Genomic DNA, 26,564 nt, shown 5'->3' on the forward strand with positions numbered 1-26,564 from the left:
TTAATACCTCAATGTAGTAACATGAAATCAACACAATTTATGGTCCCCACATAAAAGTTAATAAACATGCAATTTTCAAATTTACACATTGGTTAATACCCCTCCAAACCACATCCAACTTCACCCACCAAAAAAACCCCAAACAAACAAACAAAACCTAGGACTTGTCATGTGCCCAAACCCCAGCAAAATGTATTACATGCGACTGTTAAACAATTTTAAACAATTTGTCACAACGCCAGTAAGTGTTATGCTTTAACAGCTGAAACACATACAGGTGGAAATGACATGTAAAAGTAGATCTGTGTTTGGTGGGAAGTCTATTGATTTGTCTCGTCCACAAAACGTCTCTCCTAATCAGCACATAAAGCTTCTTCTGGCTGATGACTCAGCAGGGTACTCAAACTGTCTGCGGCCTGTGCTTGGAGAATTCCTTAACAATGCACGCACGTGAGAGAACAATCGTTTTTGAGAAACACTAAGTGACTCTGCGGAGATGACGTCTACAAAAACATGCGTCGTACGGATGCCGTAACCTCTGGCTAATCCCAGTTAAGAGTTTATAATGTAGTTTTAAAAAATAACAAAAGAAGAAAAAAGAAAAAAAAAACATTCAGTAATTTGTTATTATTGTAAAAGAAAAAACCCCATCATTTTATTGAATGCTTTAATGCAACTACTTTCAATGCTGCCTTAGTTTGATTCGACACAAAACATTTATGTTGGGTGTTGTTTCAGAAAACGGTCTTGCATGTCTTTGTGAAATTCGACTTAATGTCCATGGCTTAGTCGTTGGAGTAGTTTTGTCTTAAATTACAACTTTTCTGTTCAATTTCTAAAGTTATATTCTATTGTTAATGCCTAATATATGTATGTATGCTACGTCTTTAATTGTTGATCTGTAAGGAACTTGCAGTAAAAAATCCTGAAAAATTATAAAGGGATGGTTCCAACATCAGAACCTAGCAAGATACACACAGAAGGTAAAACTCTGCAAAACTGACCACTGACAGGTGGAAGAGAACCAAGTGTTTAAGAATACCCCGGCACTAATAAAAGGGATGGTTCCAACATCAGAGTCTAGCAAGATACACATAGAAGGTAAAACTTTGCAAAACTGACCACTGACAGGTGGAAGAGAAACAAGTGTTTAAGAATACCCCGGCACTAATAAAAGTTAAAACTGACCACTGACAGGTGGAAGAGAACCAAGTGTTTAAGAATACCCCGGCACTAATAAAAGTTAAAACTGACCACTGACAGGTGGAAGAGAACCAAGTGTTTAAGAATACCCCGGCACTAATAAAAGGGATGGTTCCAACATCAGAGTCTAGCAAGATACACATAGAAGGTAAAACTTTGCAAAACTGACCACTGACAGGTGGAAGAGAACCAAGTGTTTAAGAATACCCCGGCACTAATAAAAGTTAAAACTGACCACTGACAGGTGGAAGAGAACCAAGTGTTTAAGAATACCCCGGCACTAATAAAAGTTAAAACTGACCACTGACAGGTGGAAGAGAACCAAGTGTTTAAGAATACCCCGGCACTAATAAAAGGGATGGTTCCAACATCAGAGTCTAGCAAGATACACATAGAAGGTAAAACTTTGCAAAACTGACCACTGGCAGGTGGAAGAGAAACAAGTGTTTAAGAATACCCCGGCACTAATAAAAGTTAAAACTGACCACTGACAGGTGGAAGAGAACCAAGTGTTTAAGAATACCCCGGCACTAATAAAAGTTAAAACTGACCACTGACAGGTGGAAGAGAACCAAGTGTTTAAGAATACCCCGGCACTAATAAAAGGGATGGTTCCAACATCAGAGTCTAGCAAGATACACATAGAAGGTAAAACTTTGCAAAACTGACCACTGGCAGGTGGAAGAGAAACAAGTGTTTAAGAATACCCCGGCACTAATAAAAGTTAAAACTGACCACTGACAGGTGGAAGAGAACCAAGTGTTTAAGAATACCCCGGCACTAATAAAAGTTAAAACTGACCACTGACAGGTGGAAGAGAACCAAGTGTTTAAGAATACCCCGGCACTAAAAAAAGTTAAAACTGACCACTGACAGGTGGAAGAGAACCAAGTGTTTAAGAATACCCCGGCACTAATAAAAGTTAAAACTGACAACTGACAGGTGGAAGAGAAACAAGTGTTTAAGAATACCCCGGCACTAATAAAAGTTAAAACTGACCACTGACAGGTGGAAGAGAACCAAGTGTTTAAGAATACCCCGGCACTAATAAAAGTTAAAACTGACCACTGACAGGTGGAAGAGAACCAAGTGTTTAAGAATACCCCGGCACTAAAAAAAGTTAAAACTGACCACTGACAGGTGGAAGAGAACCAAGTGTTTAAGAATACCCCGGCACTAATAAAAGTTAAAAGTTTGTTTTGTTTAACGACACCACCAGAGCTCATTGATTTATTAATCATCGGCTATTGAAAGAAATGTTTTATTTAACGACGCATTCAACACATTTTTATTTACGGTTATATGGCGTCCTGTCCCCCCACTCCCCCCCCATTGAGCCACTGAAACTAGCTACGGGTCAGCAGTGGGAGGCGGTACAAGTATTTGAACTCAGTGCTTACCTGTTCCACCACCCCCCCCCCCCCCCCCCCCCCAACTGAACCGATGAAACTAGCTCTGGGTCAGCAGTGGGAGGCGGTACAAGTATTTGAACTCAGTGCTTACCTGTTCCACCACCCCCCCCCCCCACCCCCCCCCCCAACTGAACCGATGAAACTAGCTCTGGGTCAGCAGTGGGAGGCGGTACAAGTATTTGAACTCAGTGCTTACCTGTCCCCCCCCCCCCCCCCCCCCCCCCAACTGAACCGATGAAACTAGCTCTGGGTCAGCAGTGGGAGGCGGTACAAGTATTTGAACTCAGTGCTTACCTGCGCCCCCCCCCCCCCCCCCCAACTGAACCGATGAAACTAGCTCTGGGTCAGCAGTGGGAGGCGGTACAAGTATTTGAACTCAGTGCTTACCTGTTCCACCCCCCCCCCCCCCCCCCCCCCCCCCCCTAGCCCCAGTGGGAGGCGGTACCCTCAGTGCTTACCTGTCCCCTCCCCCCCCCCCCCCAACTGAACCGATGAAACTAGCTCTGGGTCAGCAGTGGGAGGCGGTACAAGTATTTGAACTCAGTGCTTACCTGTTCCACCCCCCCCCCCCCCCCCCCCCCCAATTGAACCGATGAAACTAGCTCTGGGTCAGCAGTGGGAGGCGGTACAAGTATTTGAACTCAGTGCTTACCTGTTCCACCCCCCCCCCCACCCCACCCCCCACCGATGAAACTAGCTCTGGGTCAGCAGTGGGAGGCCCCCTTACCCCCCCCCCCCCCCACCCCCAATTGAACCGATGAAACTAGCTCTAGGTCAGCAGTGGGAGGCGGTACAAGTATTTGGGCGGTATTGAAATTTCAGTTTTGGTATTGGTATTTTTGGGACGATTTACCTCTGTATCATTATGGTATTCGGTACCGATACAAATACCGATATCGAGTGGTATTTTCGGTATACTCTGCATGCCCAAGTTAATAAGTATTACCCACTAATTTCATTTAAGTAAAATTAAATTCCACATACAAGGTCTCATCTCTCTTCTTTTGAGATAGTTTACGTTAATCAGATATTGTTAGTGCTTTACTAAATGACATAAAACATTTTTCAATACAAAAATTGTATTTTTGATATTTGTTCGGTACTGTAGATCGGTATTGACATGATACCGATACCGAACGGTATATACGGTATACCGCCCAGCTGTAATTCCAATCCAGACTATGTGGACAGCTCTGTTATCTATTTGCATGTAAATGTGTGATTAAAAACAATGGGAATAGAAAGCGAATCATTTTTCACCAGCCAAAGGCACGCCGTGTTTAAGCCACAATATTAAAAGGCCTTGTACATGTAGGTCTTGGGTTCGTGTCCCACTACCGACTATTAGACAGAGCGAGTGCACTGCCCACTGGGAAGGAGCCTCCAAAGTTACAGTTTGTTTTGTTTAACAACACTACTAGAGCACATTGATGTACTAATCGTAAGTTAGTGGATGTCAAACGGTTGGTCATTTCTTTTTACACTTAATCTTAGAGGAAATTTGAAACCATTACATATTTCCATTAGTAGTAACTGCCAAGGGATCTTTTATATGCACCATCCCATATACAGGATAGCACATACCATGGCCTTTGATATACCCAGTGCACTGGCTAGAGCAAGAAGTAGCCTAATGGGCCCACTGACGGGGATCGACCCTAGACTGACCGTGCATCAAGCTACCACTTTACCACTGGGCTACGTGACAAGGAGCCATGCCTTAACACAGATTTCTCTCTCTCTCAGACCTCTAATATCTGTCCTCAAGCGTCCTTTGATTAAATATCAACATGAAATTAAACTGGAATGAGTGGATGCATGTTTCATAGATAGATAGGTAGGTAGGTAGGTAGGTAGGTAAGTAGGTAGGTAGGTAGGTAGGTAGGTAGGTAGGTAGATAGGTAGATAGATAGTTAGATAGATAGATAGAGGTAGATGGATGGATGGATGGATGGATGGATGGATGGATGGATGGATGGATGAATGAATGCAGGCCTTTAGAATCCACCATAGCCAAGATAACAAACATTGTGTCCAAAATAAGTACATGTATGTATCCCAAACACAGCATGAATGAATGAATGAATGATTGAATGATTGAACGAATGAACACATACAATTTGTGACTGTCAATGATTATTGACTAAAAACAATACCAGGGTTGTTTTGGGGTTTTTTGCTTTTTGGGGGTAGTGGTGGGGTTGGGGGTGGTGGTGATGATGGGGGATGTGTGTGTTAAAAACAGATTAATTTTGCAGAAGCATCCACAGTACATGTAGCACATTAAAAGGAAACTTCATTCCGTGGATTTATTCACAGATGAGAATTCATCGGCACACGATCACCCATCGGGTTTTGTCCGATGATGATGTAACAGAGATAAAGCACGGTGGATTTCAAGATCCCATTTCAATCAAACCGTCGTCTTTTATGCACATCACCATGAAATCACCTCTAATCGATGTCTGCAAGTCAATACTGCAATGGTGTTGGTTATAACTAGCTCTTTCTTCAATTCATTACCCCCCAAAAAAAACCAAACCTTCAAATGACTGTTACCCGTGCTGAATCCAATAAGAAAATTTGGCACAGGAATCGATATCGCTATTACAAGACAAGGCATGAGGTTGATGTCTTTTGGAATGAATAGCATTGAGTACAATGTACTCAACACTGGACCCCAGTACATATAGGTGGGAGGTGATGTCACGCAGGTCACGCTTTGTTATCGGATGAACACAAAGCCAATAAGATCCAGCTATCAATTATTAAAATAGACAAAATTAAAAAGTTACGTTAATGTTTGTTTCGTTTAACGACATCACTAGAGCACATTGATTTGGAACTGGTTGGAATGGGAAAAATAATAATCAGAGGTCAATATTGCAACGACAAATACTGCAGAATTACCTATGATAGATCCCACCCTTTAGACTAAATTACCTCAATAAGTAAACATACAAGTGGGTGATTGTCAAGTACTTTATAGACTAAAGCCCTGTTCTCATGCCGTTGTTTACTTACGTGAGTATATATAAACCCGTAAGTAAATATACTTACGGTGAGTATATCTGTCATGAGAACGCATTTGCTTACGGGTTTATTTTTACTCATGTATTTTATTTGCACGACCAACAGAGGTCATGCAAAAGTATATTTGCGTATAACTAAATTTACTAGATACGCAAATCTTGCCATGAGAACAGATTTGTTATTTGCTCACATGAGTAAAAAAACTAAATGCAGATTTCACAACCGTCTGGCGTGACACAATTTCAATCCATTTCACCAGACTCATATCTTGACATTTCTGACACTGGCAGCCAGACATCACGTGACCAGTACTGTCTAGTAGTTAAGTCGGCACTAATTTTTAAAACTGCATAATTTCTTTATTGATAATGGCTAAGAAGGCAAAGGGTACACGCGGTTCATCGTGGACAGACGAGGAAACTGAATGTTTACTCAACCTGTGGCAGGAAAATGATGTAGAAAACCAATTAGATGATCCAAAAAGAAACAATGTCTCAATTTATCAAATGCTGTCATGCAAAATTAAAATGCACACATTGAAAAGGTCATTCAGGGAATGCAAGAAAAATCTGAAAATTAGTGGTAACGGAAGAAAATTCTGTAAGTTTTATACAAAACTGAATGACATTTTAGGTCAACGTCCTGCATCGTCGCCAGTGAAATTAATAGAGAGCGTGAACAGAAAGAGAACAATATCGTGCATAGATGATTCAGAAAGTGACACATTAGATGATACAGAAGACAAAAATATAGACTATACAGAACTACTTGATGACAGCAACACTGATAACAAAGAACCCATTGCTTCTACAGCCAATGATAATGTTAACAGTAATATAAATGACAGACGAAATGAAGAAAGTACAGATGGCGAAAAAGAGAAGAAAGGGGACGAAGAAATAAAGGAAAGTGGTAAAACAAAGAGTAAACAGCATGTGAAAGAAAACAAATCATCAAAGATAAAGCCTAAGAAAACACGTTTAGAAATTGCTTTGTCAACTGTTATGACAGCATTTGCAGACAGCAACAGTAAATTTGAAACCACACTTTTAGCATTAGAGAACAAGAAAACGGATGCCGAACTGAAGAGAATAGAAATTGAGAAGCAGAGACTTGAATCGGAAGAGAGACAGAAACGTGAAGAGCGAGAGCACCAGTACCGAATGATGCAAATGATAATTGGAAGAATGAATGCGCAACATGTACTTCCACAGAACATCCCGTCCTCTTCATATGATACCCACAACCCAGTCCCTATGCCTCAACATTACAGTACGCCGCATAATATGACAGCTAGTAGGCAGTGTAATATTTCTTACGATGATACAGGAGAATCATATTTTATACCCATATGTAAATCATTGCATCAAATGTAGTAAAACATGACTTTAAATGAGAGCTACAAGTACATTTTCTTTCTTCCTTTAAAAAAAACGCAGATGTCGGCATATTGTTTTGTGGTATTTTCCTTTATTTGTGTTTTAATTGAAATTGATGTTTTAAATACCACATTGAGTACACATGATTTTATTGTTACTTTGGACAAGAAGCGAACCATTTAATTATTATAGTAAATGACATTATTTCCATTGCAATTCCATAACGTTGTGAATTTTTTGGCGAATTGTTTTTCAAAATAAAAATATAACACAGAAACAGATTTTGTCTGTTATTTATATATAGTATATTATTTAAAACACAAATGAATCGTACTCAGAAAATCAGTCATCCCGATAGCATCCTCATCACATCATACAAAGTACATTTTCAACCATTCACGAAATATGCTGCTAGATCATTTCTCAGAATTGTGGCATTCACTTGAGCTTCTTCCCCAGTATCCATTCCATCCATTTCATCACCATTCTCCTCTACCTGTACAAAGACGCGTGGTTCGTTCCGTAGTTCAGAGGTTGTGAAGAATGGTGCATGCTGTGACTACGGTACTGGCAAATTCAACACCAACATCCAGTCTCTTCTGCAGACATCTCCATCTACCTTTTAAACGCCCGAACATATTTTCAATTGTCATCCTAGCTCTACTCGGCTTGTAATTGAACACATTCTGTGATATTCTTAGATTCATTTGGTTAGTGTAAGGCTTCGGTAATCAATTCTTCATTGGATAGGCAGCATCACCTAGAAGGACAACAGGCATTGTGATTTCTTTATCCCCACAATTAAGTTTCCTAAGCCACTGTGGAAACACTTCATTCACCTCGCCTCTGTAAAATATTTCTGAATTTCCAAACACCCTGGCATCATGTACTCTTCCTGGCCAACCAACATTTATGTCTGTTATAATGTATCTATGATCACAAACTGCCTGTAGGATTATTGAATACCAACCTTTTCTGTTTAGGTAATCTCCATGTGCCGAGGTAGGACAGATGATTGGAATGTGGGTACCATTGATGGCACCTCCACAGTTCGGAAAACCCCAAATCTCATTGTATCCATCGATAACGGTTTTCAGAGCTGCATCGGTTGGAAATACGATATATTTCGATAACAGAGAATCAGATAGAGCAGTGCAGACATCATGAATACACTTCCAAACACTTGTTTTACCAACGCCAAAGAGATTTGCCACAGTTCGATATTCCACAGAAGAGGCCAACCAATAGACAGCAATGGCAACCCTATGGTCCAGGCAGAGTGGTTCTCGCACTGCTGTAACCAGTTTTGACAAATGTGGACGAAGCTCCTCACATAGAAAATAGAATGTTTCTTTTGTCATACGAAAGTTTTCAATCCACTGATCATTATCAAATGTTTCCTTAACAATGTATTGCCACCAGTTACGAGATCGCTCTCTCATCCAAATTCTCTTTTCCTGAGTTAACCCCAAAAGAAGACTTGTACTTAAACAATACTGAACATCTCTCTTCTTCTTTGCAAGCAGTAAACTGTTCATGTTGGATCCTATTAACCAACTGATGTTTTGAACAAAACTGAGCTATGCTTATATCAAATTGCACCTGCTACAATTCTACATGTGAACGCAAAGTAAATATACTTTTGCTCACGGGTCTATTTATAATCCATACGCAAATATACTTACAAGAGTAAATGTCTGCATGAGAACAGGGCTTAAGATAGATCCAACCCCCTAGATGAAATCACCTCCATAAGTAAATATACAAGTGGGTGATTGTCAAGTACTCTATAGACTAAGATAGATCCAACCCTCTAGATGAAATTACCTCAATAAGTAAATATACAAGTGGGTGATTGTCAAGTACTCTATAGACTAAGATAGATCCAACCCCCTAGATGAAATTACCTCCATAAGTAAATATACAAGTGGGTGATTGTCAAGTACTCTATAGACTAAGATAGATCCAACCCCCTAGATGAAATTACCTCCATAAGTAAAAATACAAGTGGGTGATTGTCAAGTACTCTATAGACTAAGATAGATCCAACCCCCTAGATGAAATTACCTCCATAAGTAAAAATACAAGTGGGTGATTGTCAAGTACTCTATAGACTAAGATAGATCCCACGCTCTAGATGAAATCACCTCAATAAGTAAATATACAAGTGGGTGATTGTCAAGTACTCTATAGACTAAAATAGATCCAATCCCCTAGATGAAATTACCTCCATAAGTAAATATACAAGTGGGTGATTGTCAAGTACTCTATAGACTAAGATAGATCCAACCCTCTAGATGAAATTACCTCCATAAGTAAAAATACAAGTGGGTGATTGTCAAGTACTCTACAGACTAAGATAGATCCAACCCCCTAGATGAAATTACCTCCATAAGTAAAAATACAAGTGGGTGATTGTCAAGTACTCTATAGACTAAGATAGATCCCACGCTCTAGATGAAATCACCTCAATAAGTAAATATACAAGTGGGTGATTGTCAAGTACTCTATAGACTAAAATAGATCCAATCCCCTAGATGAAATTACCTCCATAAGTAAATATACAAGTGGGTGATTGTCAAGTACTCTATAGACTAAGACAGATCCAACCCTCTAGATGAAATTACCTCCATAAGTAAAAATACAAGTGGGTGATTGTCAAGTACTCTATAGACTAAGATAGATCCAACCCCCTAGATGAAATTACCTCCATAAGTAAAAATGGATTGTCAAGTACTCTATAGACTAAGATAGATCCCACGCTCTAGATGAAATCACCTCAATAAGTAAATATACAAGTGGGTGATTGTCAAGTACTCTATAGACTAAGATAGATCCAACCCTCTAGATGAAATCACCTCAATAAGTAAATATACAAGTGGGTGATTGTCAAGTACTCTATAGACTAAGATAGATCCAACCCCCTAGATGAAATTACCTCCATAAGTAAAAATACAAGTGGGTGATTGTCAAGTACTCTATAGACTAAGATAGATCCAACCCCCTAGATGAAATTACCTCCATAAGTAAAAATACAAGTGGGTGATTGTCAAGTACTCTATAGACTAAGATAGATCCAACCCCCTAGATGAAATTACCTCCATAAGTAAATATACAAGTGGGTGATTGTCAAGTACTCTATAGACTAAGATAGATCCAACCCTCTAGATGAAATTACCTCCATAAGTAAATATACAAGTGGGTGATTGTCAAGTACTCTATAGACTAAGATAGATCCAACCCTCTAGATGAAATCACCTCAATAAGTAAATATACAAGTGGGTGATTGTCAAGTACTCTATAGACTAAGATAGATCCAACCCTCTAGATGAAATCACCTCCATAAGTAAATATACAAGTGGGTGATTGTCAAGTACTCTATAGACTAAGATAGATACGCTCTAGATGAAATCACCTCAATAAGTAAATATACAAGTGGGTGATTGTCAAGTACTCTATAGACTAAGATAGATCCAACCCTCTAGATGAAATCACCTCAATAAGTAAATATACAAGTGGGTGATTGTCAAGTACTCTATAGACTAAGATAGATCCAACCCCCTAGATGAAATTACCTCAATAAGTAAATATACAAGTGGGTGATTGTCAAGTACTCTATAGACTAAGATAGATCCAACCCCCTAGATGAAATCACCTACTCAATAAGTAAATATACAAGTGGGTGATTGTCAAGTACTCTATAGACTAAGATAGATCCAACCCTCTAGATGAAATTACCTCAATAAGTAAATATACAAGTGGGTGATTGTCAAGTACTCTATAGACTAAGATAGATCCAACCCTCTAGATGAAATCACCTCAATAAGTAAATATACAAGTGGGTGATTGTCAAGTACTCTATAGACTAAGATAGATCCAACCCTCTAGATGAAATCATCTCTATAAGTAAATATACAAGTGGGTGATTGTCAAGTACTCTATAGACTAAGATAGATCCAACCCTCTAGATGAAATTACCTCCATAAGTAAAAATACAAGTGGGTGATTGTCAAGTACTCTATAGACTAAGATAGATCCCACGCTCTAGATGAAATCACCTCAATAAGTAAATATACAAGTGGGTGATTGTCAAGTACTCTATAGACTAAGATAGATCCAACCCTCTAGATGAAATCACCTCAATAAGTAAATATACAAGTGGGTGATTGTCAAGTACTCTATAGACTAAGATAGATCCAACCCTCTAGATGAAATAAATATACAAGTGGGTGATTGTCTCTCTATAGATAAGTAAAAATACAAGTACAAGGTGTGATTGTCAAGTACTCTATAGACTAAGATAGATCCCACGCTCTAGATGAAATCACCTCAATAAGTAAATATACAAGTGGGTGATTGTCAAGTACTCTATAGACTAAGATAGATCCAACCTCTCTAGATACAAAAGTACTCCTCAATAAGTAAATATACAAGTGGGTGATTGTCAAGTACTCTATAGACTAAGATAGATCCAACCCTCTAGATGAAATCACCTCAATAAGTAAATATACAAGTGGGTGATTGTCAAGTACTCTATAGACTAAGATAGATCCAACCCCCTAGATGAAATTACCTCCATAAGTAAATATACAAGTGGGTGATTGTCAAGTACTCTATAGACTAAGATAGATCCAACCCTCTAGATGAAATTACCTCCATAAGTAAAAATACAAGTGGGTGATTGTCAAGTACTCTATAGACTAAGATAGATCCAACCCCCTAGATGAAATTACCTCCATAAGTAAAAATACAAGTGGGTGATTGTCAAGTACTCTATAGACTAAGATAGATCCCACGCTCTAGATGAAATCACCTCAATAAGTAAATATACAAGTGGGTGATTGTCAAGTACTCTATAGACTAAGATAGATCCAACCCCCTAGATGAAATTACCTCCATAAGTAAATATACAAGTGGGTGATTGTCAAGTACTCTATAGACTAAGATAGATCCAACCCTCTAGATGAAATTACCTCCATAAGTAAAAATACAAGTGGGTGATTGTCAAGTACTCTATAGACTAAGATAGATCCAACCCCCTAGATGAAATTACCTCCATAAGTAAAGTAATACAAGTGGGTGATTGTCAAGTACTCTATAGACTAAGATAGATCCCACGCTCTAGATGAAATCACCTCAATAAGTAAATATACAAGTGGGTGATTGTCAAGTACTCTATAGACTAAGATAGATCCAACCCTCTAGATGAAATCACCTCAATAAGTAAATATACAAGTGGGTGATTGTCAAGTACTCTATAGACTAAGATAGATCCAACCCCCTAGATGAAATTACCTCCATAAGTAAAAATACAAGTGGGTGATTGTCAAGTACTCTATAGACTAAGATAGATCCAACCCCCTAGATGAAATTACCTCCATAAGTAAAAATACAAGTGGGTGATTGTCAAGTACTCTATAGACTAAGATAGATCCAACCCCCTAGATGAAATTACCTCCATAAGTAAATATACAAGTGGGTGATTGTCAAGTACTCTATAGACTAAGATAGATCCAACCCTCTAGATGAAATCACCTCAATAAGTAAATATACAAGTGGGTGATTGTCAAGTACTCTATAGACTAAGATAGATCCCATGCTCTAGATGAAATCACCTCAATAAGTAAATATACAAGTGGGTGATTGTCAAGTACTCTATAGACTAAGATAGATCCAACCCTCTAGATGAAATCACCTCAATAAGTAAATATACAAGTGGGTGATTGTCAAGTACTCTATAGACTAAGATAGATCCAACCCCCTAGATGAAATTACCTCCATAAGTAAAAATACAAGTGGGTGATTGTCAAGTACTCTATAGACTAAGATAGATCCAACCCCCTAGATGAAATTACCTCAATAAGTAAATATACAAGTGGGTGATTGTCAAGTACTCTATAGACTAAGATAGATCCAACCCCCTAGATGAAATTACCTCAATAAGTAAATATACAAGTGGGTGATTGTCAAGTACTCTATAGACTAAGATAGATCCAACCCCCTAGATGAAATTACCTCAATAAGTAAATATACAAGTGGGTGATTGCCAAGTACTCTATAGACTAAGATAGATCCAACCCTCTAGATGAAATCACCTCAATAAGTAAATATACAAGTGGGTGATTGTCAAGTACTCTATAGACTAAGATAGATCCAACCCTCTAGATGAAATCACCTCAATAAGTAAATATACAAGTGGGTGATTGTCAAGTACTCTATAGACTAAGATAGATCCAACCCTCTAGATGAAATCACCTCTATAAGTAAATATACAAGTGGGTGATTGTCAAGTACTCTATAGACTAAGATAGATCCAACCCTCTAGATGAAATTACCTCCATAAGTAAAAATACAAGTGTGTGATTGTCAAGTACTCTATAGACTAAGATAGATCCCACGCTCTAGATGAAATCACCTCAATAAGTAAATATACAAGTGGGTGATTGTCAAGTACTCTATAGACTAAGATAGATCCAACCCTCTAGATGAAATCATCTCTATAAGTAAATATACAAGTGGGTGATTGTCAAGTACTCTATAGACTAAGATAGATCCAACCCTCTAGATGAAATCACCTCAATAAGTAAATATACAAGTGGGTGATTGTCAAGTACTCTATAGACTAAGATAGATCCCACGCTCTAGATGAAATCACCTCAATAAGTAAATATACAAGTGGGTGATTGTCAAGTACTCTATAGACTAAGATAGATCCAACCCTCTAGATGATAAGTAAATATACAAGTGGGTGATTGTCAAGTACTCTATAGACTAAGATAGATACCCTCTAGATGAAATACCTCAATAAGTAAATATACAAGTGGGTGATTGTCAAGTACTCTATAGACTAAGATAGATCCAACCCTCTAGATGAAATCACCTCAATAAGTAAATATACAAGTGGGTGATTGTCAAGTACTCTATAGACTAAGATAGATCCAACCCTCTAGATGAAATCACCTCAATAAGTAAATATACAAGTGGGTGATTGTCAAGTACTCTATAGACTAAGATAGATCCCACCCTCTAGATGAAATCACCTCAATAAGTAAATATACAAGTGGGTGATTGTCAAGTACTCTATAGACTAAGATAGATCCAACCCTCTAGATGAATGAACCCAACACAAAAATACAAATCAGTTGTTAGGTGTTACAAAATTAAGTATTTTAAAATATTATTTATACAATTATGTAAAACCACAGTGCAAAGAGCTGTGGGGGAAAGTACATGTATAATACAGTGTTCGAGATTAAACATTTTGGGCAGTATCCCAGTTGGTTACTAACATTTCAAAATCTGGTATCCCACCTGAGAATTTAGTATCCCACTTAAATGAAATTCATAAATAACATTGTAACAAACTTGGACGACACTGTTACTTAACTTCACCAGTAAATGACGACTCATTGTTTCAGGGAAAAATAAAAACGCAGGATTAAAAAACAGAACAACAACATTATATGGTATCCCGGTGGGATACTGGATTATTGAAGTCTGGTATCCAAAATTAAATTCTGGTATCCCTGGGATATTGGGATACCGTTAATCTCGAACACTGTAATATAATACAATTATCAACTAAAAATAAATTAGGGGTTAAGAATGAATTCTTCTGACAATGTCAACATTTAGTTGATGAAACGCTGACATTTTAAACTTGTGGTTTTAAACAGAGACTTTACTTTTATTATATAGAAATCAAAGTGCTTTAAAAACTTTAAAATTAATTCTGGGTGGAATTCCCACAAGATGAAATCACCTCAGTAAGTAAAAATACAAGTAGGGGATCTTCAATGTCAAACACACATACTTAAAGAGTGAGAAACACAATCCATTCATGTAACAAAAACCAAACAATTCCACCGTCGTCAGCGACCATGCATGTGTGCTCTTTCTACCAAGTAACACGAAGGGGTTCTTTATATAGGAAAACACCATACGTGTGGCCTTTGGAGAATGGTGGAGTGGTGCCCATTATTGGAGTCTGGAAACATAAGTGATATAACCCCGTACGTGTACACACATTGTAGTTATACCCATGGATGTTCATCCCAACGTTAAACATTTGTTTTTATTGTCCCAGTTTCTGTCCGATTAATTTCAGATTTTAAGCCATCATATATGAAATATTTTTAACACTGTAACATTTTTAATAAATCATCAGGTCTTACTACTGTTGTGGAACCTAAACCAGGCAAATATATCTCAAGTAATCTTAATCTAGGTCGTATGTAAATGAGGTTTTTCATTAATGGAAGTCCACAGGTGGGATGCTAATTTCGCAACAGCCTTGGTTGATTTGCGTGGCTGTGGAATTAAAAACACTGCCAGAAAGACCACGTCGTAAACTACATCAACACCACCTTCCAAAATTAACTGGAATGTAATAAGGTATACTATTGCAAATAAGTTAGGGGCCGTCCATATAATACGTACGGCACTGATGGGGGAGGAGGGGTCCAGTCCAATGTGTACACCAGGAAAGGGGAGTCAGAACAGATACATACATACGTACATACATACATAAGCAAAAAGCCATTATATTGTCAATTTGAGTAGAAATGAATGTACGCTAGGGGAACCAAAAGGGAAAACAACACTGTACATGTAACTATAGTAGGTTTTTTTTTATCACATTTCGTGTACATGCCAAACTTCATTAATAATAATTTAAAAATTTAACAAAAATAATTTTTTAAAAAAGAAAGAAAAAATTATGTGTCAATTAAACTTGAATTGCTTGTGATTCTGTCAGTGATATTCTGTAATACGTTGTACTTTTATGCGTATGCATACGGGGAGGGTGGGAAGTCTGGCCCACTGCGTATGTCATGCGTACAAGGAGGGGGGGGAGGGAGGAGGGGTACAAAATATTTAGTTTTTTGCATACGTACTATATGGACGACCCCTTAGGGGTTAAGAATTAATTCATGAACAACCAGATAAAAAGGATGTTTAAATGAATGTTTAATGACAGCCCCCCCCCCCCCCCCCCCCAACACAAACAAATCTCCATAATTCAATTTTCTTACTTATCATAAATTGATTGATTTTTTTCTTCTAAATTTGTGATGTTGAATTCATAATCAATTTAGTTCTATTTATTAAAAAAAAAAATTAGTTTTGGATGTCAACCATTGTTTCTAATTCTCACATAGTTTTAGAGTGAATATCTTGAGGAACTGCACAAAAATAAATCCGGAAAAAACAAATATTCATATCTCTTAAGTTCAAGGGCCATAACTCTGGCAAAAATTGGTAAATCGCCAAGAAAATCAAACTTGATCTGTAACAGTACATGATAAAGCTATACACACTGTAAATAAAAACATCAGAAAAACTATGTAGGACAGACGGACAGACGGATGGAGATGAAACCCATAGTCCCCTCTGGTTGGACCGGTAGGGGACTAAAAACAACAGCACTAAGGGATGGGATGCGAACCCAACACCTACCAGCCTGAAACACAATAGGTTAACCACTGTGTCACCCAGGCCGGTCACTTTCTGCTAGAATTCAAGGAATTGTGCATGCAACCTCTTTTTTTCTTTTTTTTAAAAGCATATTGAGATGACATGACAGCATATTGCAGACTTCGGCATGAAAAAAAACCCAGAGAGAAATAATTACTGGCAATTAAATTAAAAATAGATTATGGGGAGCTATTTAAGATATTGCCATATCATTCTTGACACCATATATACTCACATGCTACATGCAAAACATTACTGTCAATGAACTAGTATCAGGGGAGTGATCGGGGAGGGGGAGTGATGGGGAGGGGGAGTGATAGGGGAGGGGGAGTGATGGGGGATGGAGAGTGATAACACTCCTTAAATGTCAAGGTCTGAAATTCATGGTATAGTTTACAACAAGGCAAGACCTTCCTCGTCCCAGGGAGGCCACATGTCAAGTGTTAATAAAATAAAGAACGGAGTCTCGGTGATTGAGATATTGCCTTGACACCAGAGAGCGCCACTTGACAGCAGTTGACAAAGTAATCAGATTAGTAATCCCGGGGTGGGTCACAACTTTCAAACTATATTCACTGGTTTTTTGTTTTGTTTTATGGAACTACAATTTAGTAATAAAAGTGCAGTCTTAGGGTTTTTTCCCTAAGCTGACAGTAAAGCACTTGCCTGAGGTGCGTTGGTTGTAGGATAGGATCATCTCGGTGCACCCATTTTCTGAGTCCCCCCCCCCCCCCCCAATACCAAGCAGTGCCCCATGACTGGTTTATCAAAGGCTGCCGTATGTGCTGTCCTGCATGGGGGAAAGTACATATAAAAGAACCCTTGCTGCTAATGACAGAAATGTTGCACATTTCCTCTAAGACTACATGTCAGAAATCAATGTGCACTAGTGGTGTCGTTAAACAAAACATACTTTAACTTTGATCACACTGGCAGCGGAAAAGGCTGGGTAAAACAGGTGTTTTTGTTTAAGATTATGTTAGCCCAATTTGAACAGTATACTGTTAAAGGGACACGCCCTAGTTACGGCTAGTTGTTAACCATTACGGCGTTGTTTTTCGCTATTAAACCCATTTTTTTCACAAATAAAATTGCACTTTACTTACATTTTATTATTTAGAATACACATTTCCATTCACCTGAAGTGCTTTTTGGTAATCCTGATGTTTGTAAAACCACGAAATGCATTTTTTTTCCCCCTTAAAATGCCGCGCGCACTCGAGAAAAAACTGTTAAGCAAGCGAGGTCCAATCTATTTTTAGAGGGAATCTTCCTGTGTAAACGTCACAGATGTTGGTATACCACGTGACCGTTATCATTTTGGTTCGGTTTGTTTTCTTGTGCACGGTTCGCGCAATCAACGTCCGATTTGTTGTCGTTTGCTTGTTGTTCATTTGTGAGATATTTCTTCACAGTTCGTGAACATTTTCAGTAACAATAAAGTTCAGACAAGTAAGTGTCTCAATACAGAACGTTACAAACCCTTAAAACCAATAATTTTGCTGTCTTACGATATGTGGCGAGGGGATACAACCAGGACAGAACAGTTGGAACATGTCCAGGAGAGGTGAAAGGAACGCACCCCAAGTCTGAAATTTGTCGTGATGTAGGCATTGTTGTGCTTCGAGCGACATCTACCGGTGACATCAGAATACTAACTTTCAAAATTATTTCAAGCAATTGGGACATGGGGATTCCCATGGTATTTATCGATATAAAACCTGCTTTTTCACTCCATTTGATAAAAACGTGATCTAAGTGTGTTACAGGTTTGTAGATTAACCAAATTATAATTTATTTTCGCTGGATGGAACTAGGGCGTGCGGCTTTAATGTGATACTTGGTCAACAGAGAGTAAATCTGCAGCTGCTGCCACATGTGCTACTCCCATCGATAAAGGGATCTTTTATGTGCACTTTGCCATAGGCAGGATGGTACATACCACAACTATATGTACTTGTAGTCGGGCTCCACTTGGAATGGATAAAAAGTTAGTTTGTTTTGTTTAGCCACCACACTAGAGCACACTGATTAATTAATCATTGGCTATTGGATGTCAAAAGTTTGGTTAATTCTGACTCATAGTCATCAGAGGAAACCTGCTACATTTTTCCTACTGCAGCAAGGGATCTTTTATATATGCACTTTCCCACAGACAGGAAAGCGCATACCACGGTATTTGACCAGTTGTGGTGCACTGGTTGGAATGAGAAAAAACCCAATCAGCTGAATGGATCCACCGAGGTGGTTCAATGCTGTGACGCAAGCACCGCAGTCGAGTGCTCAACCGACTGAGATAAATCCCACTCCAGGATGGGAACAAAACCTTCATCCGTATAAAGTAATTAATTCTGCAATTCATAAAACCTTTAGATATTCCAAGAAGTTAGTGCAAAAAATCTGTATGGAAATAAGGGGAGCGGGACCTAGCTCTGTTATACAGTGCTCACCTCATGCGTGATCGACCTAGGATCCATCCCCGTCGGTGGGCTCATTGGGCCATTTCTCATTTCAGCCAGTGCTCCACAACTGGGGTAACAAACGCTGTGGTATGTACTATCGTGTTTGTGGGATGGTACATATATACTACTCAAAAGAATTTAAGGGTCAAAAATTTATAACCAAATAAGTTTCAGAGTGTATTAGATTGATGATGTAAACTATACCAATTTTTTTATTTAAATTGTTCCATATTTACAAAAAAAACACAAATAAACATCACCGTATACAAGAAAGTCACATGACATGCTGTCAAAGTTGAAGGTTGTCAAACATGGATTTTACACATTAGAACATTCGTTTAATAGTGTGTGAATCCACCCCTGGCGCGAATACACTCGACACATCGTTGTCTCATGCTGTTGATCAGACGTCTGAAGAACTCTTGGGGAATGGCCTGCCACTCTGCCATAAGAAGTTGACCCAGATCATGAAGGTTGGCCGGAGGGGCATGGTTATCTCGAACTCTCCTGCCTAATTCGTCCCAGGCGTTCTCTATTGGGGCCAAGTCAGGCGAATATGCTGGCCAATCCATCCTGGCGATACCTTGTTGTCTGAGAAAGTCCGTTACCACCCTGGCGCGGTGGGGTCTGGCATTGTCATCCTGCAGAACTGCCCTGCCGCCAATCTGCTGAAGGCCTGGGAGAACCAACGGCCGGATAATCTCATTCAGATAGCAGATTCCATTCAGATTGCCATCCACCACATAGAGGGGGGTCCTGTGGTGGATAGAGATGCCACCCCACACCATGACGCTGCCACCACCGAACCGGTGACGTCTAACGTTAACGTCAGCGAAGCGCTCCCCAGGACGTCTGTAGACACGAACCCGACCTTCGTTGAATTGGAGACTACACCTGACTCATCAGTGAACATCACTCGACCCCACTGAACACGTTGCCACCGCAGATGAAGCGTGCACCAGTGACGCCTGGCCGTTCTGTGACGTGGTAGGAGTGGTGGTCGAACAGCCTGGCGACGGCAGCGTAGATTATTGGCTCTCAGACGATTGCGTATGGTTTGATCACACTCGAGTTCCAGTCGGTCCGCAGATTGTCACGTAATTGGCGTGCAGTGGTTGTGCATTGACGTAGAGCCATATTGGTGATGTAGCGGTCCTCTCTATTTGTAGTGCTTCGGGGTGTTCCCGAACGTGGACGATTTCGAACAGAATTCGTTGCTTGGTACCGTTGCCACAGTCGGCCAACGACACTCTGACACCAAGTCTCAGGGCAACATTTCTTTGCATATTGCCATCCTGAAGCCAAGCAATAGCCCTTCCTCAATCTTCGATAGTCAGTTGAAGTCGTACCATTGTCGAATTTGGAGTGTGCACCGTACACGAACGCAAGCTCCAATTATACGGAAATGAAGCGCTTTGTGAAAGCAAATTATGGGCACTTAGCAGACCTTTCGTTTTCGCCCTAATTTACGTGCAAATGTAAGCATGTTTTCGCCATTAGAACTAGTCGACAGTGTCAATGACAGTGGATTTTAATTCATTTATGGGTTGCTTAGACCCACTTTCGTCAAAATGGAACAATACCATGCGTGACATTATGGTCTAGCTAATATAACTGACATTCAGAAAATAATGTCGAAAATATCGTCTGACCCTTAAATTCTTTTGAGTAGTATAAATGATCCCTTGCTGCTAATCGAAAAGAATAGCCCAACAAATATCTGTGTGGTCCTTAACCACATGTCCAACATCATATAACCATAAATAAAATGTGTTTAGTGCATTGTTAAAAAAAAAAAATTCCTGTATGAAAATAAAGACTTGTTAGTTTGGGGGTTTTTGAAAAGCAATTTAAGTAGTAGAACTTTACAAATGAACCCAAACTGAAAAGGGAGTGAAGGTCTGGGTCCCCTTTTACGAAACGATCTTAGCGCTAAGATTAACGTAAGTGCATAACTACCTTATGGACTTAAGGTGATCTTAGGGCTAATCGCTTTGTAAAACGGGGTCCCGGTGTGTCCAAAGATTGTTGCCTTTATTAAGATGTTGCCAACCAACAGACATGTTAATGACTTACATCAAATCAAATCCTATGGACGACAACAGTAACATACATGTGTATGTGGCTAAAACTCCTACCTGCAGTGTATCAATCGGCATTTGGCCTGGTATGCATATTCAACGATATATAATGCAGATTATTGCTTAATATCAACACATATAATCGTATAGTTAAAGGAGAGGACAATCAAGGCATTTGGCCTGGTATGCATATTCAACGATATATAATGCAGATTATTGCTTAATATCAACACATATAATCGTATAGTTAAAGGAGAGGACAATCAAGGCATTTGGCCTGGTATGCATATTCAACGATATATAATGCAGATTATTGCTTAATATCAACACATATAATCGTATAGTTAAAGGAGAGGACAATCAAGGCATTTGGCCTGGTGTGCATATTCAACGATATATAATGCACATTATTGCTTAATATCAACACATATAATCGTATAGTTAAAGGAGAGGACAATCAAGGCATTTGGCCTGGTATGCATATTCAACAATATATAATGCACATTATTGCTTAATATCAACACATATAATCGTATAGTTAAAGGAGAGGACAATCAAGGCATTTGGCCTGGTATGCATATTCAACGATATATAATGCACATTATTGCTTAATATCAACACATATAATCGTATAGTTAAAGGAGAGGACAATCAAGGCATTTGGCCTGGTATGCATATTCAACGATATATAATGCACATTATTGCTTAATATCAACACGTATAATCGTATAGTTAAAGGAGAGGACAATCAAGGCATTTGGCCTGGTATGCATATTCAACGATATATAATGCAGATTATTGCTTAATATCAACACATATAATCGTATAGTTAAAGGAGAGGACAATCAAGGCATTTGGCCTGGTATGCATATTCAACGATATATAATGCACATTATTGCTTAATATCAACACGTATAATCGTATAGTTAAAGGAGAGGACAATCAAGGCATTTGGCCTGGTATGCATATTCAACGATATATAATGCACATTATTGCTTAATATCAACACATATAATCGTATAGTTAATTAATAAAACAGTCAAATGTGACGGCTATTATATATAACGGGCACAGCCATTTTGTACCATCTCAGTGAGTACGCCCTCTGGCGAGCTGGTGGTTACGTAATACTTAACACGTTAACGTCAGGAATGAGCCTTAGAACTAGAGAAACACAATCTACCTGGTTTTTGCGGGATGATAAATAGTCATACATTGCAATGTTCTGTAATAATACACATCCCAGTAAGCCAGCAATAAGTATATCCAGCACTATATATATTAGTTTTCAATACAAAATAAAATACCATTGTCAAAGTGGCTACACAACAAGTCGAAACAAATAACAATGTTTTGCCCGTGCATTAACCTACGTACTGAAATGATACATGGAGTGTTTTCTTAGTTAATTGGTCTCTACTGTTAGTTGCTTCTATCTGTGATTCCTGATTGGCAGGTGTATTTGATTGGTAACCAGACGAGCCAATTAATTGACGCTGTCTTGACACAAAAATACATACCGGTATTGTGGAATATTACCTGTCGCCCTTAAAACTGTAATGGACATGGTTTATTACTGTAAATAATTCTGTAAAACTATTGATTAAGTAGACTTTTCCATCTAAAACCACAGAACTGACCAATTACGTAGTCCCAAAGAAAAGAAAATTATCACTTGGGTATCGTGGGTTGTCGTTTTTGCTCCAAAGTAGCATATCAATAGGCCTAATAGTGTACATTTTTCCTTTGGATTATTAAACAGAGAAAAGTACTATAACCCCATGTTGTTCAGTTAATGCAACTTGAAATATATTTAGTTAAATAGTTTATTATACAGTGCTGTCCGGTGTATCGGCGCACCTAAGCATTCAAGGACCATTTTCTATGTGAACGCTGTGAAATACTTAATAAAATGTGTCTCTCGCCAATGAAGCAGTGCATAATCTGAAATACACTACAAATTGGTTTGTGTCTGTAGTAAATAAACATTTTAAAATGGTGCATAAATATAGGCACCCCCTTGTATCTGAAACGATTTGCATGTCCGGTGATTCAGCACAGTAGATGTGGATTGTTGACCCTGCTATTTATAGACCGCCCATGACCTCACTTTTAGCCTTAAACATTACACTATTGTCCCAGAATTATTTTAGTACTTATTTGTTTTGTCTTGTTAAAAATATTACTATGAAAATGAACGATCACACATGACCCATCTCATGATCAGTTTCGGAATCGTTTTCTTGAGTGGCACAGTACTGCAGATGCATACATGTTCATTGTCATGCATGGCTAAAATGCCTACATGGATTTTATTTTTCTTGGGTAGATTGTGCACACATGTGGATCTTATTTCGCTTTTATTTTTTATAACAATGTGACAATTATGAACTGAAATGACTGTCAATTAAGGTGTAAAACTTTCGTTTTGTTTGCATTTGTCTGTGTTTTCCTTTTCAGTTTAAATAAAAATAACTGAACAAAAATAATTACATTTATACTTTAAAAATGCGGGAAAGGTGTTTTAGACTGGTTTTATCATTCTTAATATCAATAAGGCTGACCTACTTCGCATTTATATACACCAAAACAGGTGAATGATTTATTTTGAAATTATGATATAATTATTGATAATTCTAAAAAAAATAAAAAAAATAATTGCACCCTTAACAAATATGTTGATACTTGATTAACCATTGAAAAAAGGAATTGAACTTTAATTCGTTAAAAACATCGAGAACATGACAACTTCCTAAACGTACTTAAGCAAAATACCAAGGCAAGTGCACCGAATCACCGGACGCGCCGATACACCGGACACGGTTGTATTATTACGCCATTTATGCTGTTTTACAAGTCAGATTGATCAAAGAGAAGCGCCTTGTCGAAAATTACTGCTTTTGTTTACACTGTACATACAGGAGATGGTCAGGAGCTGACGTCACTTCGCCCTAAGCTATCTCACCGGACGTCACAAAAACGAAACAAAATGGCTGCCCCCAGTTAGCAGGAATAATCTTTTTTTTTTATTAACTCTAAAATTACGCGTTTTTCATTTGCTAAAGTGCCAGTATGTGTTGGTGGTCCGGGTATGCATCTTTCCAACACATAAGGCTCTTGTTTGAGTTGACCCTACCTTTAAAGTAAATGAGACAACTTGTGGGTTAAGCTTATCATTTCAGAGATAATGGGTAGCATCTATGACTAACTTAGTTTCGCCCAAAACTTGTCATGCTATTATTATTAGGACCCCACATATGTTTTAAGCACAACAGGAATTTATTAGCCAGATAAAACCACATTGTATCACAACAAACACTGTCACATTTATCACCAATGGCAGGACTGGTAGTATTAACAACTTTATGAAACGTTAGGTGCACCTCGAACTTTGACCCAGCCGGATGTTATTTGGTTTAGTACTACCCATGTACAGTGAATATTAAATACAGTTGAATCCTGTTGGCTTGAACCCCGTCGGTACTCAAGAAAGTGTTCGACCCATCGGGTAGTTTGACCCAACAATTCAGTCAAAATCATGTAAGTATAACTCGGGATTTCGTTTTAGGTTCGAGCGTTGCGGTGTGGTCGACCCTTCAGAGTTTAACCCAACGAGATTCTACTGTATTAGGATTAAAAAGTGTAAACTGTATATGCAACTTTAATTCCATCATCCAATGGTGACGTGCCAAAGTTGTATCATAATTATTACCACACATGCGACATCAAAGGGAAAAGCACTATGTCAGAATAGATAGAGGTTATTACCAGAGAGTGTTTCAGTATCATCAATATCATATTAGGAATACAAATTGTATTATGTGAGCCTCTGGTGAATTGAACTGAACTGAACTGAATTAAATTGAATTAAATCATTTTAACTGAACATAACTTAACAGACTGTTTATTTTACAATCATTTTATTTTAATTAGGTTTAATATCAATTTAATTTTAAAACAAATTAAATCAAATGTATCACTACTAAATTGGTGAAATGTATGTATCAGATATTTCCGTAACAACGGTCAAAAAAGTTGAATTAGATACATATTATTTTGGTAACTGCAAACTTTAAAAAATATTCATCAATGTGTTATACAGCAAAATATTTGAGTGAAAGAATTTATTAGAATTACACCGATTGTGTGATGCAGAAGCCCTTGTCCGTATTAATTAAATGTGTGCTTGCTGAAGTGACAATAGCTGATTAACTCACCCATTGTTTTATTTAAAACTGGTCTTGAAGACGTGTTCAAAGTAACACTTTATGTTGAGGCCCATTTGTGCACTAATTGTTTGATTGGTATCACGGTTCATCTAACAGTTACCGTAAAACTAGCTGTACTTACCGATAGCCACCTAACAAACAACATAAAGAAAGGATTGCATGGCTATTGTTGTGATTCCCCGATTCATCTATAGTTCGTTCAAACTAAATAATTAATCCGAAGGTTGTAATAACCAAATATGCAAGCGCAGCAATAGTTGATCATTTTTAGTGGTTCCCATTTAATATTTGATGGATCACCAGTTCGAGGGAAATATAGCTAATAACACAGATCTGAGTGGTCCATAACGATATATCTGATGCCATATAATGTAACCGTAAATAAAATGTGTTGAGTGCGTTGTTAAATAAAACATTTCCTTCCTGTTTACATAGCCTGGCAATTGAGTGCTCGCTTGAGGTGCTTGCGTTGCAGGATCGAACTACCTCAGTGGATCCATTCATCTGAATGGGGGTTTTCTCGTTCCAACCAGTGCACCACAACTGGACAAAGGCTGTGGTATGTGCTTTTCTGTCTGTGGGAAAGTGCACATAAAAGATCCCTTTCTGCATTCGACAAAATGTAGCGGGCTTCCTCTGATGACTACTAGTCATAATGACCAAATGTTTGATATCCAATAGCCGATGATTAATTAATCAATACATGTACTTTAGTTCCACTGTGGTATTGTTAAACAAAAGAAACCAAATAAAGTTATTAACACCTTACAATGGCAGTAAACTAAGGACTGGCCCTTTAAATTGCTGTTGACTTGCACTAGTTAGTTTCTGCACTGTACTACACTACTACTGTCAGTATTATACAGTTGGGATGCATTATTCATGTTTCTCTTACCGCAGACATGTAAACACGACAAGTCAGGTTAAAACCATTCCAGCCGCACTTTCAACTGACACCAGTTCTGTGGTGTAATGAAATGCGCAGCAACACCGCTTTTTGTATTTAAGGTTAAATTAAGTTGTTAGTGTGAGAAGCTGTCAAGTCTTTAGCAGGTACTCGCGACAAAACCAATGTACTATTATAGTCCATCCCATCCTCCTACCAAAATGTTTTTTGTAAATAATTTCAGTTTTGTTTGACGTAAGAAGAAAAGTAAGTGTTTTGGAAATAAGAAAAATATACTATTTTTATGTGCAATTTAATAGTTGGCTCAGAAATAAATAACTTGTAGTAAATTCCAAAGTATGAAAAAAGGCGTTCCTTGTGGGAAGGACTATAGATGCTTCC

The 26,564-nt window shown here is 38.3% G+C and overlaps 2 protein-coding genes across 3 annotated transcripts in view; one reads left to right on the plus strand and one right to left on the minus strand.

Annotated features, from left to right (window-relative positions):
- LOC121375378 (protein ECT2-like) overlaps positions 1 to 26,564 on the minus strand; it is a 98,162-nt gene that overhangs the window by 11,722 nt on the left and 59,876 nt on the right. Inside the window, exon 24 of one of the 2 annotated variants that reach the window (XM_041502811.1) lies at positions 7,236 to 7,787. The exons of the other annotated variant lie outside the window; for it this stretch is intronic. The gene's annotated coding sequence lies outside the window, so the exon portion shown is untranslated. Of the gene's footprint in view, positions 1 to 7,235; positions 7,788 to 26,564 lie in introns of those variants that run through there. 2 annotated transcript variants of the gene reach the window in all.
- Positions 6,017 to 7,653, plus strand: LOC121382134 (DNA ligase 1-like). The gene is made up of 2 exons (XM_041511678.1): positions 6,017 to 6,920; positions 7,487 to 7,653. Exons 1-2 carry the CDS (start codon positions 6,017 to 6,019, stop codon positions 7,651 to 7,653), a joined length of 1,071 nt encoding a protein of 356 aa, XP_041367612.1.

This window comes from Gigantopelta aegis, chromosome 1 (genome assembly GCF_016097555.1).
Source record: "Gigantopelta aegis isolate Gae_Host chromosome 1, Gae_host_genome, whole genome shotgun sequence".
Lineage (NCBI taxonomy): Eukaryota > Metazoa > Mollusca > Gastropoda > Neomphalida > Peltospiridae > Gigantopelta > Gigantopelta aegis.